Raw genomic sequence first — 15772 nt, 5'->3', positions numbered from 1 at the left:
TATTTGAGGCTTCCTTTTACAAAGCAATTCACCCCTACTTCCTTCTTTAACTCTCTCTAAAAGTGGAAGAGGTCTCCTCTGTCCTCGATGGACAGCAGGGATACCTCTCAATCAACACACTCATGCAAGAGTAATTTACTGCATCCGAATCTATAATCAGCCCTGGTAATGCTAAGCTTGTGTGAGACATTTTTAGCTCTGTGCTAAGCGGTCGTGTTGTGGCAGAGTAGGAGACTGCAGCCAGACATGCCGATACGTGATCTCCTGAGAGAGCTGTGGAGAGTATGTGTGAGCTGTGGTGTATTTTTACCTGAACTGAATGAACAGGATGTCGAAAAGAATGTCCTAGAGTACAGTTTCAATATTTAGAGGGTCAGAAGAGTAATGCCGACCCACTTTGATATTGTGCTGTGTGTGCTCAGCCGTGTTTATGGCACCTTCATAGGTCAATAAAATGTATTATATTCATATTTTAATATGAATTGTTTTGAGTTGATTTTGATTTTACTTATCTTCATTTTATAGCAATCATTTACAAATTGCTAGAGCTAGCCCGCTCAAGCATACATCATACTGTGTGTGTGTGTGTGTGGGGGGGCAACATGATTAATATACTAAAAAATAAATGACCAGTGAAAATGAAAGCAATTGGAAGTACACCAAAAAAAAAGAAAGAAAAAAGAGGTTCAACTGCACACACACTCACACAGATTGTCTAGTCCCTGTAGAGAACATTTACCAACAAAATAGGACTATCTGGAGCACATAAACATGACCCTTCTGGCACCATGTGTTCTCTGGAAGGATGGTGCTCCATCCAATACCTTTGGGATAAGTTGGGGAGTTGGGCATGACGTATGGTGATGATCCAACATCCTGACCTCACTAACAATATTTTTGCTGAATTTAATCAAATAATATCAACAATGCTCCAGAATCTAGTAAAAAGCTTTCCCTGGACAGTAAAAACAAAGTGTTAGACTAACAGAATATATTGAGTTATTGTTGCATTTGTATTAAGCATCATATATTGTATCGTTTTGTCAAAATGCGCGATTTCAAACCATGTATTTTGGTATATTGGGCTTTAGTCACATACAAAATAAGAAATCTTGCTGCATCTGAATATTGCAATGCTTACACAGCCACACTTTAGCACTTCTATACAAACAAAAGGAAAACTTGTAATTTTTATATTTTCTATTGCTACACACAGGTATTGTGAGTGGCTTATTTATTTATTTATTTATTTTTTTCCAGCTGTGGGGATCCAGATGAAACTAGAGTTCTTTCAGAGAAAGTTCTGGACTGCCAGCAGACAGGTAAAAACCCTTATTTACAATTGCTTTTTGTTTTGTTATGAGTTCCAAACCATAGCTAATTCTGCTGAGTGCTATCTTTACCTTGCTACATAATATAATGACTAATATATGTCATTGTTTCTTGTTGACCAACTCTTACAGAGGAAATAAACATCACTTAATTTAAGGCAAAAGCAGACCAAATAAAATATAAAATTAATAACATTTCATAAATATATTGTAATGAAAAAAAATAGTGTATGGCTACAAACATGTAGCTATACAACACTGCAAAGCTTGAATGACTTGAGCAACTTCATTCATGTTAACTAAATTGGCTTATTAACATAAGTAAAATATTGATATACTATATCCAATTAGAGTATAATCTTAATATCCAAATATGCCTAATAATCATAATGTATAACCTGAAAGTTATAAATGTTCTTGGCACTAGTCAAATTAGATATGTAACTGTTTTGCTGTACTTATTAACACTAACAAATACACATTCGCAGAATGTACAACGTAATATAAATGGCTTTTTTCTCTTACCTCAGTGTGCTGCTCTGGATGGGAGGTGTTCTATCAGCTGTGACAATGATGTAAGTATATACACATCAGCTTGTTGTGCAAAAAAAAAAAAAAAAAAAGTAACTTTCACGGAAGTCTATGCAAAAAGATTTTTTCATATTTATTTTACACCTTTTCTATTTGTCCATTCAAATTATGTTAAAAAGAAATGGAAAACAGCAAAATAGTTTTTATCACAGCTCTTGTTTTAGTATTTTAAAAGTAAATTGTGGTATTATTATATAATTGAATTATACAATACTGTCACGGTACGTCGAGCTTGAAGACTGATTACCAAAGAAAACAATACAAGAAACACACAAACAGGCCAAGTCAACAAACCATAAAACTTACATGAACACACACCGACATGAACAAAGTGGTACTATAGGAAGGATAACAAGGAACACCTGGAAGTAACGAGGGGGCGTGGTTACAAAAGAGACACAGGTGGGAACACTAAGGGACAGACGGGGCGAGGACAGACAAGACACAAATAGAGCTTGGGAGCACATGGCAGCACAAAACAGAGGCAGACTTAACAGAAGAGGGCAGGCATGACAAATACAAGCCAATCAAATAGAACAGAGGTCACATCTCTTTACATGTATATATTACCATTGTTTTTGATCAATAAAACCACATTTGTAGGTACAGATACAGAAGATAAAGAAAACCATAATAAAGAAAAAGAAAATAAAGATAAAGCAGTCTTGTAGTTAAAGGGAGCTTGTGTGCACACTTTAAATGACATTCACAAATATGTCATTCAGCACACAACGGTTCTATTTTAAGAGTGGTTTGTAGTAATTGTGTAAAAATATTTGGTGCCATGGATCATTTTATTAGTGATTGTCATGACTGGCTAGATCAAACAATGACGGGTGAAAACTCGCAGGGACAGTGCAATGCAAGGATGCTTTATTAAGCAACAAAACAGGGGTAAACACAAGAACGCAGCAATAACACAGGAAGTAATGATTAACCAAAATACAAACTTGACAAATGAACATGGGGCAAAAACACGAAAGCCACCTGAGGCTGGAGGATAGCCAGGGAGCTAGGCGTGAGCAGATAAACTAAAACAGGGAGAGAAAAACAAGAACTAAGGACACTGGCCATGCCAGTAAAAGGCTAGGGAGAAACGTAAACAGCGCTCATCAGGCGCAACCAAACTTACAGGATGTGAACACGAAGCCTAGGGATCAGTCGCCTTTTCCTCAAGGCGACTCAACACAAACCAGAGCAGTAGTACTCTCATGAACAAGAAATAGCCCAGCAGGACTCTTGGAAACGTGATGGACTCTCGTAGACGTCCTTGTGAAACAATGACTCGACCCTCGATTCCGTGAACACACACCAACACTCCAGGTTTGCTCAGAACGGCAAATTCTCGGCCACGAGAATGTCAGCGTTAGCTCCCTAAATACCCCAGCCTCAGGTGAACCAAATCAGTGAACCAAATTAACAGTACCAAATACACCTGAATCTAACTTAACAGAAACATGATGTGAGACGTGAACAGAATGTCAACATAGTCCGTTATAAACGACGTGAACTTGAACTGAATATCAACTTAAGAGTCCTTAAACTTGACGCCTGACGTTACTCCATTGTATCCCCCACAACTACTAGTGGTGAGCAAAGTTAAACATGACTAATCATGCTTCATGAAAGGAATATTCAGCAGATCAGCGTCCTTTACGTACTGACAATATCTACAATGCACTCAAAAAATATTGTGTCACGATAACAATAACACACCACCATATTGCAAACCTCTTAACTGCAACAGTGTACTTTTCATGTCCTTGCCTGTGTTTCCTCTTGTTAATTTTTGCAGGACATCAACTGCTACCTCATAGACAACAATGGTTTTATCCTAGTGGCTGAAGACTCCTCTTTGGTAAGACTTTTATGATAATGAGTAACATAAAGGAAATACACAGGTGAGAATACGCAGGTTTATAATGTATTTGAAAACATTTGGGTCATTATTCAGATATAACTTAATGAGAAAATGTAGCTCTGTTCGAGATTATTTTAAACACAGGGGTATTAAACTTTGGGCCCCAAAAGAGTTACTGTTACTTATTAGCACAAATAGCACATAGAGACAAAAGAAGAAGAGACAAAATCTGGGTAATACATTACAATATGTGCAGTTTCAATATGACATAAATGTAAAAGACAAAGTGTCTTTGAAATGACTATAAAGTGACAAGTAAACAGCTGTTCATAATTCATTTTTATATTCTGAATACTACAGCACACATAGTAATGTTGTTACTAAACACTCACCATTACTTACTATTCTATTCTATTCTGGTTAGACATTTGTTACCTTCCACAGTGTAATCCTGCAGATTAGAGATCTTATGAATGCTTGTGAATAGGTAGGTGGGTATATATATGTATATATATATATATATATATATATATATATATATATATATATATATATATATATATATAGATCTAGAGGTCTCTATATTACATAGGGTGTTCAGACTGTGAATCATTGCTTTATAGAGCAGGAATCAGTTATATAATCGTTTTCCACAGCAACCTCTCCTGGTATTCATACTGTTGCTCTATTTGTGTCTTCACATTTGTATGGCAGCCACTGTAATTCATTTATCACATGTGCAATCACCTGTTCACACACACACACACACATACACACATATATACACATACACACACACGTCACTAAGGATCCTGTCATTCCTCAGGCTGTGTCAGTGAGCTTTCGTCTTTTGTTCATCACATGATCTTTTTTTCTTTTTACTGGCTACTATTCTTCTAGCCAGTTTAGCTCTGTGTTAGTCTCTACTGTCTTTCTTCTCCTTTATCTTTTTGATATTGTCTTAAAATCTGATCTCTCTTTCTCTCTGCCTCTCTCTCGCTATCTGTCTCTCACAGACGGGTGTCTTCTTTGGAGAGGCAGAGGGGGCTGTCATGAGTAGATTACTGGCAATGGGCTCTTTTAAGAGGTAAGAAAAGGATGCTGGGACATATTCACCAAGGATTTGTATCAGTACTGCATATCATTAGAAATGTTACTGTCCTCCTCAAACAGCCATGCTAACCTTGACATTCACATGTAATGACACTTGCACATCAGTACAAAGACGCACAGCCACACAATATGACCATAGCTCCTGCAAGCAACAACAGGTTGTGCTAAAGTACAATTACTGACCAGATCAATTAGTGACATGCTCTAAGTAAGCCATAAAACAGATTTGGGTATGCATGCCTTGGCCTTAGGTTTAGGCCACAGCTGTCAAAGCTCGCAAAATACATTCCATATTTGATCTACAGCTTGTAACTGACATTAACATTAACTGACAATAAATTCACCTTGTATGTAGCAGTTTTACAATGTGAGTGGGGAGACAGAGCTGTTTTCCAAAAGTTCATGGCTACATGAATATTCACAGTCAGTACCATACCTACGACTTTCAGAGAGCCTAGAGTGACAGTTTTATCTTACATTACTGGTAAAACATTGAAATTCTAGAAGTAATTGTTTATTCCAGCGCAAGTCCAGTGGGAAGCAGTGAGAGAGCTCCATTAGCTGTATCAGCCTAAATACCACTGACACAAAAATGAAAGTATTGTACAAACTTGACCCTTGTTGTCATTGACTTCTATTATATAGAAATGAACTAAATTGCATATTATATATATTTCTTTTTAATTTCTAAAAATCAATGGGCAAATAGGCCAAAGACCTGATGCTTACCCTCTGAATAAACATAGGAGACAGCGGTTCACGGCATTCCTCAATTAACAGATGTAAAACTACGTTGTAACATTAAACTATGTAGTACCTGAAACGCAATTCAAAACATTGTAGTGGCACAATATTTGATTTACAGTTAGTAAATCAAGTTAGAGCTATTTTTGTACTGTTAAATGTATAATATTCTCCCTCACATATGTTTTGAGCATTGAAGAACAATTTGGAAATGGAGAATCTAATGCACAAGTTGAACAGGCTTAAATGTACATAGGGTCCTGGGGTAACAGCTGATATTATGTTAATTTATTTCCATCAGCCATGTTAGCATGTCTCTTCCTCCTTGCCTTGACTTAAAAAGAGTTACTTGAATTAACTATGATTTTTCACCATGCTAGACTAATACCATAGGAATGGAGCAAAAAAAGCACTATATCTTTAATGTATGGCCTCACAAAGCCAGAGATTAATTACAAGAGATGCCTAGACATCTTCAGGTCAGCTTTTCATGGTAATACTTTCAAAGCTTTACAGTTGTTTGCAATTAATGATTCTACTAGTTAGCAAGATTAGAAGCTTGCTAGCACTGAATCCTTTTTTCTGTGTAAAGGCATCTGCAACTTTATCTTGATCTACCCCTTTTCTATGTAATTTCCATGCTTTGTGTACCAAAGGAATCTCTGGTCTGTGTAAAATTGGGAGGTGTCAATAGAAAAGAAAATGAATAACCTAGCTACAGTGGCATGCGAACACTGTGCATCCTTGTGTGTGCTTTCAAGTAACTACAGCCTCTGTAGCTAATCAATCATGAAACACAACATTTTCAGTAAAGTATAATGCGAAGCTACTCTTCTTTTATAACATAAAAAAGAAAAATCTAAGCTGTGTGGCTTGTGCAAAATCTTACAGACTCTGTACTTAGTAACACCAGCTTAGACAGAAATCACAGCTTACAAACACCTTTTGTAACAGCTAAATGTCTTTCACTTCATGTAGTTATTTCCCACTCGTCTGTGCAGAAGGCCCCTAGTTCTGAAATACTCTTGGATGGCCTTGCATGCGCAGGTTGTATAAGGTCCACAAATTGTCTTTGATGTTTTAGTGAGATCCTTTGAGGGCCATTCCCAACACTTCAGTTTGTGCATCTTCAGGTGATCCATGGAGGTTTTAATGTTTGTTTTGGATCTTTATGCTGTTGGAGAAGTGAGCTTTTTAGCTTCTTCAGCCCTTTAACAGATGGTTTGACATTTACATCCAAACGGAAGCTCAACTCCAAAGCAGTTTCTTGAAATATAGTTTTTAATTCCTTTTAATTCCAAACGTGCCTACAGTCATGTGAAGAAACGTAGGTGGTTCTGTTAAATACGTAATATGTAAATACTTTGTTAACGAAAAACTAGCTGGAACACCTTACCCCATTTTTAAAACATGGTCTTTTCCATGTCATATAATGTGACATGCGTTATGTCATTGTGTAACCCATATTATGTTGTGTGTGCTATTTAATAAGATCATGTATTACTATGACCCAGATAAGGAGCCATTCATGCAGAAATTCATCTTGGTCTGTTTTTTTTTCTCAAAATGGTTTAAATGCACTTAGAAGTGCTTACATTGAGAATGATATAAATGAATATTTTCATTTAAAATTAAGTAAATAAAGCCATTCAAATTATACCAACTGTCTCTATTTCTCTCTTACTCTCACACACACATAATGCACATACCCAATACACATGCATATGTGCTTTGTTTGACACACACTCAGACATCTGGAGAATGGGGCCCTCTGCTGTGTGTTGTGGGACGGGAATAGCCGGGAGCGATGGGCAGTGACGCTATTAGCCATGATTAACTGTGGAATGTGAGGAGGAGGAGGAGGTGGAGGAAAGAGTGAGGGCAGTGGATGAGGATTTTCCATGCAGGGCTCAGCACTCACGTGGCCAGATTACATCCATGCCCTCAGCCCAAACACTGACCAAACACTCTAAAGATATTTTTTATAAAAATATTTTTATAAAACATAATTTCTAAATTCTGTTGCATGCTCTATTCACACATGATCTACATTGCTATGATCATTTTTACCTTCTCCTGAGAAGTCACCATTTTAGAGATGTTTCAGTGACGATATTCTGTACCTCAACACAGCTTATTTTCTAGGTTTTAAATTTAGACCAAAATTTTGAAATTGAGTAATATACCTACATCTAATTATGTTTATTATTATTATTATTATTATTATTATTATTATTATTATTTTAGAATTATGTTTATTTGATATTTCAGTTTAACCAAAAATATACCAGGCTGTCTTATTTACCAGGCATCAGTGTAACCTTCCTGTGTCCCCCCTAGTGGCCATTCTACCAGCAGTACACCTGCGGTCGACTGTGTGTATTTCATGATACACATGGCGAAATAAATTGTTGTGCTACCATTTGTTATTATTTTATTGCCCATGCTTTGTGTGAGTTAACTTCTTAACCTCAAATGTATACTGTTTTTTTTTACTGTTACTGTTTGTTTTTTTTTTTTAGAAATTGATATATATATATCAAGTAAATGCAGCATTAGCATCACATTGTTTATATTAAAAAGTACATTAAACTGCAGGAACAGTAGTCATGCCATGCAGAAAGGGGTTGAGTTGGACATCTTTTAGGTGTCATTAAGATATTATAGATATTCTTTTCGAGAAACAAATGGCTATATGAATGTCCAAATGTTTGTGGACACCCCTATCCTGTGGATCATGCCTAATGCCAAGCATGGGCTAGAGGGGATTAAGACCAGCATTGAGCTGTGGAGCAGTGGAACTGTGTTCTCTGGAATGATGGTGCTCCATCCAGTATTTTTAGGATGAGTTGGGGAGTTGGGGATGATCTGATCTCAATAACACTCCCTGTGCAATCAAATTTTCACAGCAATACTCCAAAATCTAGTAGAAAACCTTCCATATACAGTAAAACAGTTACTCCAATAAAAGGAGTAATATCCTTGATTTCTGTACATAAAGATTTATGTTTTGAATGTATTAACTGTTAAACGGGAAAAAGGAAAGTGAAGGGGTAAAGACAATGGTTTTTCAGATGTGTGGGTGTGTGTATTGCGTCTCTGGGTGTGCCTTAAACTCAGTGAGGTTGTTAATCTCCTCAGATCTGAGGGATTAGGTGTAATATCATCTGCACTGTGTCTCACTTCTTCCTCTGCCGTTATGCTTCCGCCAGGTCAGAACCTGTCCTCAGGCTGTGTACAGAGCGGTGTCAAACTCCAACAGCCCAGACACGGCTCTCACACACTCATGCGCACGCACACACATAAACACACAGACTGCTCTGTGGCCCTCGAAGCCCCTAAATCCCCTTCACACACCTGCCCTGTCACTCAAGACACACATGCAGACACACACACACACACACACACACACACACACACACACACACACACACAACAGATTTTAACATATACATTCATACAGACCCACAGACCCCAAAAAGGTTTATCAGTGGTTCTATAGTAAAGACATTGGTTTCATGACAACTCATAACTGTTTGAATACTTTATTTATTTATTTAACCCATATAATGGACGAATTTGCTTTGCCTTTTTACAATAAAAGACTTTATTGTTCTATTTTAAGAAGGAAATTTTCTTAATGAACCATTCCGTCCCCAATCCATACAGTCCATACACGGAAACTAAACTGCTTAAACAGCTCTTTTTAATTTGATACCACGCAGGGTATTTATTAATAAAGGAAAATAAAACAAAACAAACAGAAACCAAACAAGCACTAAGATTACGAAAGGAAACAATACAAGAATCACACAAACAGGCCAAGTCAACAAACCATAAAATCGCCATGAACACACACAGACATGAACATGCACAAGACCAGACATAGGAAGACCGAAACAAAGGGGAACTTATAGGAAGGATAACGGGGCGTGGTTACAAAGGAGACACAGTTGAGAACACTAATGAACAGGCGGAGCTAGGACAGACAAGACACAAACAGAGCCATGTGCTTGAGAGCACATGGAAACACAAAGCAGAGGCAGACAGAACCGAACAAGGGCAGGTATGACAGCGAGGATTTTAAATGTAGCTTCAAGACTTATTTATTTTCTTTTGGCCTATAACTGCACCTGAATCATGCAAGTCTATTTGCAATTGTAGTCAGGAATTTACACAGACAGTATTCAGAATGAGTGTACAAACATAAGGAAAAAATGGTGCACAAGTTTGGATTTTTGTAGACAGGGTCATTATTTCACATACTGGGTCAGATATATACATACAACACCCCTAATATTTGATTAAATGTGTCTTAGCCAATTGCACCTTGACCAGACAATTTTCGTAGCCATCAAAAAGCCACAAGACATTCTGGTTGAAGCTTTTCCCAACCTTTTTGGCAGAATTGATTTCCTGGCACCTGACTTTTAACACACAGTCTGCGAGTTCTGATTATTCTATTCCCTTTGTAAAACAAATCAGCCCCAAAGCATGATGCTACCACCACCATGCTTGTAAGTTATTACAATATTATTTGTATTTAATACCTCATCTTTACTCCTCCCAATGTAGGTTGACAGATGCAACTGTACTTTTCCTGCACAACTGTACCTCTTCCAACTTTTCAAATCTCTGGGTCTTGACTAAAGGTCCACCTTAACTTCTGTTTTGTTTGCATTGAAAAAATATGCTCATTATGTCAGCTGAGGTCACCCAGAGTCCACATTTAAATCTACTGGATTATGTTGAATTCTACCCTATGTAATAGTAATTATCGATAAATATTATTAAGACAAAATACGCTTATATTATTTCATTATTCAGGTTAACATTGCTTTATTGGAATGCATTTCATTTCCATTCCATTTCTTTCACATAAGACATGGAATGTTATTTTATTTTCTTTTTTTCTCTTTCTTTCTTTACTTTCTTTTAATTTTGTTCTTTCTTCCCCTTATTATTTTTTCCCTTTATATCACTTTTTCTTTCTTTTTTTCTTTCTTTCTAATTTCTTTCTAACTTTCTTTCTATTTTTTTCTTAACATCACTTTCTTAGTTCTTTTCTTTCTGTTTTTGTTGCACTTTATTCATAGATATATTTTCTTTATATCACTTTTTTGTGTTCTTTCTTTGTACTGTTTTCTTTTTATCACTTTCTTTCTTCTTTTCTTTCTATCCTTTTTCTTTATATCACTTTCATTCTTACTTTCTATCTCTTTTTTTCATTTGTTTTTCTTTCTTTCTATTGTTTTCTTTCTTTTTATTTCTTTATATTTCTGTCTTGCCCCCCCTGTTACTCTCTCTCGCTGCACACTGCACAAATACTCTAGGGACCTCAGACGGAGGATTTTATACTGCATAATTTCAGTTGTGTTGAAATGACACTGTTACGCCACCTTGTATTTCATGTTTTATCTGTCTGATGCACTGTCTCATGCATATTTTATGTTTTTTGGGCTGGGAATATACACACATTCCAAATGGATTTTAGCAAATTGCTTAGTTGCAAAAGCAAAATGAGCACATTGGAAGTGATTTAGGCTGGTATCTGAAAAGCAGCACACTGTTCTAAAACATGTATCATGTACCATGTATCAGAGCACCCCCCCCCTTCTCTTTTTTCTTTCCCCTATTTAGACCCTTATATGAGTCCTTAATAAAAATGTATTAATTACTGTTTATCTTTTTCTGTCTCTGTCTCTATCAGGGTGACTCTTTATGACTATCAGGCCATCTGCAGAATCTATGCAGAAAGCAGCGACGGTTCGAGCAGGCTATTAGACGTGAGCATAAATGAATCTAGCTTGATCATAATAATAATGCATTTGGATGCAATAACGCCTTCATAATGCTGTTATTATTGAGTGAATGTGCCTCGTGTCTCTCTGAGCACATTTAATTCTCTCGCTCTCGCTCTCTCTGTGTTTTTGTCTTCCCTTCTCTCTACTTCACTCTCACACACTTTACATCCCTGTCTCTGGGGTGGTCTACCCACTCAGTGATGAGGGGAAGCCACATCCGTGGAGTGGCGAAAACCTCCACCGCCCTGCGCGTGTGTGTGTGTGCGTCCATGTGTGTGTGTACGCGCGTGCATGTGCATCAGTATGTAGCACAGACCCTTCACTCCTAATAAACCCTCAGTGTTTTACTGCCTCTCTCCGTATCTGTGCGGCCGCATGTGCCCCATGCTGATCTTGTTGTTGTTTACTGTTTACCGTTTGTTTTCTGATTGATGGCTTTCCTCCTCCCCGCAGCCCTACTTCGCCTTCTTCGCAACCGTCAAGTGGCTGCTGACCGAGCTTGTCATGTAAGAAACTGACTGCATTTTTGAGACCTCTCGTTAGCCTGGTGATATATGCATGGGGCTTTGGCAGCGGCGTCTTCCAAAACTTCGTAAATTAACGAAAGCCTGATGGAGCTTAGCTGGGGGAATCCCAGAATGCCTCTATGAACCTGGCGCCATTGCAGAGCTTACAACCTCGGTTACTCCTGGGTGGGCTGACATCATAGTGCTGACTTTGGTTACATTGTTGTTGTTTTTGTTGTTGTTTAGCTCTGTCAGTGGTGTTGATTGCAGTCAAAAAAGTCATCTATAAATATTTTAAGCGAGTTTCAAGTTGTTATCTTTCTCCCGTTCCCTCTTTTTCTCAGTTGTCACCTGTGAATTTTCTATTTGCCCACAGATTTCTGCTGGAATTTAACCTGTATGGCTGGTGGCACTCAGACTTTACTGTTAAGGGTATGTTTCAGTGTGTTTGCTTTTTTTTTTATTTTTTTTTTTTATATTTGACCCAGTTTAGATAGCCAACCCACTTGTTACTTTTCTCCCCTATCACATGTAATGTTACCCACACTGGGAGGGTGAGGACTGACACTGTCTGGAACTGACATGCTCAACCAGCCAAATTCACATTGTGTAAAAATATATCATTTTCATAATGTTAGCAATTATTTTGAGATCTCTGGCAATAATGTCGACTTCCCATGAATTAATTAAGGCTTGCCAAGTGTTTGCATAATAATATAGTTTTTTTTACAACTCTGAACTATGAAAAGTTATAAATGAGTTCAGAATTTGGTTACTTTAAAACTTCAGAAAATCAGTCAATGTAAGACAGATTCTTGTTCTGTTAACTTTTTAGAGGCTCTGTTAACTATTTTTTTTAGGCAAATAAAACTAAAGTCAGCTTTAATTAATAATTTGTGAATTGGCTGCTGTAAGGAATTTTTCTACTGGTTGATTGGAGGAGAACAATGGGTCAGTAAATTAGAAATATATACAGTTATACAAAGGTTTCAAAGAACCCATATAATGGACGAATTTGCTTTGCCTTTTTGACAATAAAAGACTTTATTGTTCTATTTTAAGAAGGAAATTTTCTTAATGAACCATTCCGTCCCCAATCCATACAGTCCATACACGGAAAATAAACTGCTTAAACAGCTCTTTTTAATTAGATTGTTTTGGTGACATCATTAAAACAAATACATATCTCCACCCACTCAGCCTACAACAGTTTAACCTTGCCCCTTTATGCCAAAGTTTCAAGTAGTGTTGCAGCCCTGACAGCTTATTAAATAAGACACAATAATAGGCAGAATTAGAAGTGGACCTCAAAGAAGAGAATGTAAAAATAATAAGAGCCTTTTAAATAATTTCAGTTATAAAGAAAATTTATATTTCACTCTTTTTTAACATCTCCTACGGGTCTTTGTTCAGTGTGCACACTGCTTCACTGTCAAATGAAGAATACATACACACATAAACACACATGCACACAAATGTCTGGACTGTGTTCAGCTCGTTATGATTTCAGAAATACACTTAGAGGAAATTCAAAAGGACAGCAATGCCAAACACTGTTCACCTCAACTGACCTGTGCAAGTGTACGTGTGTGTGTGTGTGTGTGTGTGTGTGTGTGTGTGTGTGTGTGTGTGGCTCTAGTGGCTATTGAGCGAGACACTTTATGAACTGTGAAAAGTGTGTTTTAGAGCAATATCCGCTTCTTAATAACAGACCTGTTTCTGCCAGGGTGAAGCACTTTAAGTCATAAGTTATTTCACAGCATGTTCATCGGTTTCTACCCTTCAGCCGGTGTCCCTGCCTTTAAAATTAGTGTACGAGGGGGCATTCAAATGTTCGTAAATCCAAAGATACTTGACTTTTGGCTTTCCTGAAACATATCTCCATTATAAATTTTGTAAATCCCTTGTAGTTTTTACTCTGAGATATGTTACCCCCCACCACACACACACCATAGGCTGCAATTAAAAACATTTTCTTAACCATGATGCCATAACTCAGCATATGTATGATTACTTCTTTTGGTTTAACGAAGTCAAATGGTGGGTTTAGAGAAGAAGGAACAACTGGACCATTTCATTTGCTCCGTTCATCATGAAATGTTCCCACAGTGTCAATTAGTGTAAAAAAACAATACATTTTAAATACATGTAAAAAATCAGTGGATGGAGTTAGCTTTGTAGGTTTCTGACTGTAAAATCCAGCGGGCACTTGACTTACGGTTTTCAGAGCTGTGTTCATTATCCTACACAGATAGGCCAGTTCTACAGGCTTTATCACTGTAGTGTTTCACATACCGCTGGCTGCTGCTACTGTGCTCATTTACCTGTAGAGCAGAGTTCAATACAGAAATGCGATCCACACCAATAAAACCAGCAGCAGGGCAAATCTGTTGTGTTCACGAAGCCGAACAAATCCCTGCCTCAGTTCAGACGGAACATGGCAGCGGCACAACGAGACAGTGCTGACTTTTAAAGATCTACATTTAAGCCTCATTCCTCTGCCAATCCGCTTACAGAGAGTATTTACCCCATGTCCTTACTAATAAAGTGAAAGAAGCCTTGAATTAGGCCTGTTTTGGAGAAGTGCACAGATGGTAAATAGGTTGTAAGGTTGTCTGGGCACACCTTATAGGCTACATTGTAAATATAAATAATTTAAATAAGTAAGTTAAAACATTTTAGTTCAATAATAATAATAATAATAATAATATGTTTGTAATTAGATCCAAAATGTTATAAACATGTATCTTTACATGTTTTACCATAACATAATACATGTATAATCATGTATTAATCATTAATTGTATTTATTACTATATTTTTTTATATTTGCTATAATTAATTATTAGTCATATGCAAAAATGTCAACAACTTTGTTCAAATAACTTTTTTTGTTAAATTGTCTAATGGTCAGTTTCTCAGACCCATATTAACCTCAGCTTAAAAAAGCAGTGCTAATTCTACATAAATTTAGCCAGTTTTAGTCAATTTTGTACGTTTTTAACATTTAACATGTGCTTTCACTGTGTTATCCTGCTTGTATGGTATTTATATATAATTATACAATATGAAATCAGATCATCATAAACGCAAATACACACTGTGACAGCAAAGTGTGAACCTGGGTGGTTGCAGTTACCTATGCAAGCACTAGGTGGCATCAGAACTAAGCAAACATGCTCATGATTGCCTTTGGCATTGAAAGGAGTTCAGTTGTCATATACTTAGAACTGTTTCTGCATGATGGATTGCCTGAGACACTGATATTCCCACTTCCAGAAAAGAATAGTTTGAGGTCATATAATTTCTCTCTCTCATTCTGTCCCTCTCTCTCGCTGTCTCTCTCTCTCTCCCTCTCTCCGTCTAGCAGTCTGTGTGCCTGTATATATCTATTTAACTATTTATCTCTGTCTCTTATTTTAGCTCATAGAGATGGTCGGACGATGTTGGTTCCGTGCGATACAGAATACCCAGCCTTCATCTCAGAGAGAACCATTAAGGAGACCACAGGGAACATTGACTGTGAAGACTGCATCAAGTAGGTGGAAATTCTAAACAAGCATATAGAAAAAGAAGACTAAGGCTCATAGACTAAGACCATGACTGTTTCAATACTCATTCCAAATATAAAAATATTGAGGTTTTGTGTGTGTGTGTGTGTGTGTGTGTGTGTGTGCGCACGTAACCCCCTGTCCAAAACCTTCAACTTGTGTGTACTCGTGTAAGTCCTGAAATACCTCCACAGAGCTCCATTTAGAGGCAATAGCCTTAACTATGTAAAACGGTGTCAGGCTAGGTTTGTCTGTGTGTATTGTGCCTGTG

The 15772-nt window shown here is 37.2% G+C and overlaps 1 protein-coding gene across 3 annotated transcripts in view; it reads left to right on the top strand.

The window, feature by feature from the left end:
* The window catches only part of cacna2d3a (calcium channel, voltage-dependent, alpha 2/delta subunit 3a), a 241835-nt gene that overhangs the window by 209737 nt on the left and 16326 nt on the right, over positions 1-15772 (top strand). For all 3 annotated transcript variants that reach the window (XM_072682138.1, XM_072682137.1, XM_072682136.1), the window contains 8 exons: positions 1261-1322; positions 1862-1906; positions 3718-3780; positions 4800-4870; positions 11351-11426; positions 11898-11950; positions 12327-12382; positions 15374-15488. In XM_072682138.1, the coding sequence (XP_072538239.1) occupies positions 1261-1322; positions 1862-1906; positions 3718-3780; positions 4800-4870; positions 11351-11426; positions 11898-11950; positions 12327-12382; positions 15374-15488 (541 nt within the window). The remainder of the gene's footprint in view (positions 1-1260; positions 1323-1861; positions 1907-3717; positions 3781-4799; positions 4871-11350; positions 11427-11897; positions 11951-12326; positions 12383-15373; positions 15489-15772) is intronic.

Source organism: Salminus brasiliensis, chromosome 6, assembly GCF_030463535.1.
Source record: "Salminus brasiliensis chromosome 6, fSalBra1.hap2, whole genome shotgun sequence".
In the NCBI taxonomy this organism is placed as follows: Eukaryota; Metazoa; Chordata; class Actinopteri; order Characiformes; family Bryconidae; genus Salminus; species Salminus brasiliensis.
Note: the sequence above shows the minus strand (reverse complement) of the source record. Positions and strands in the feature narration are given on the sequence as shown.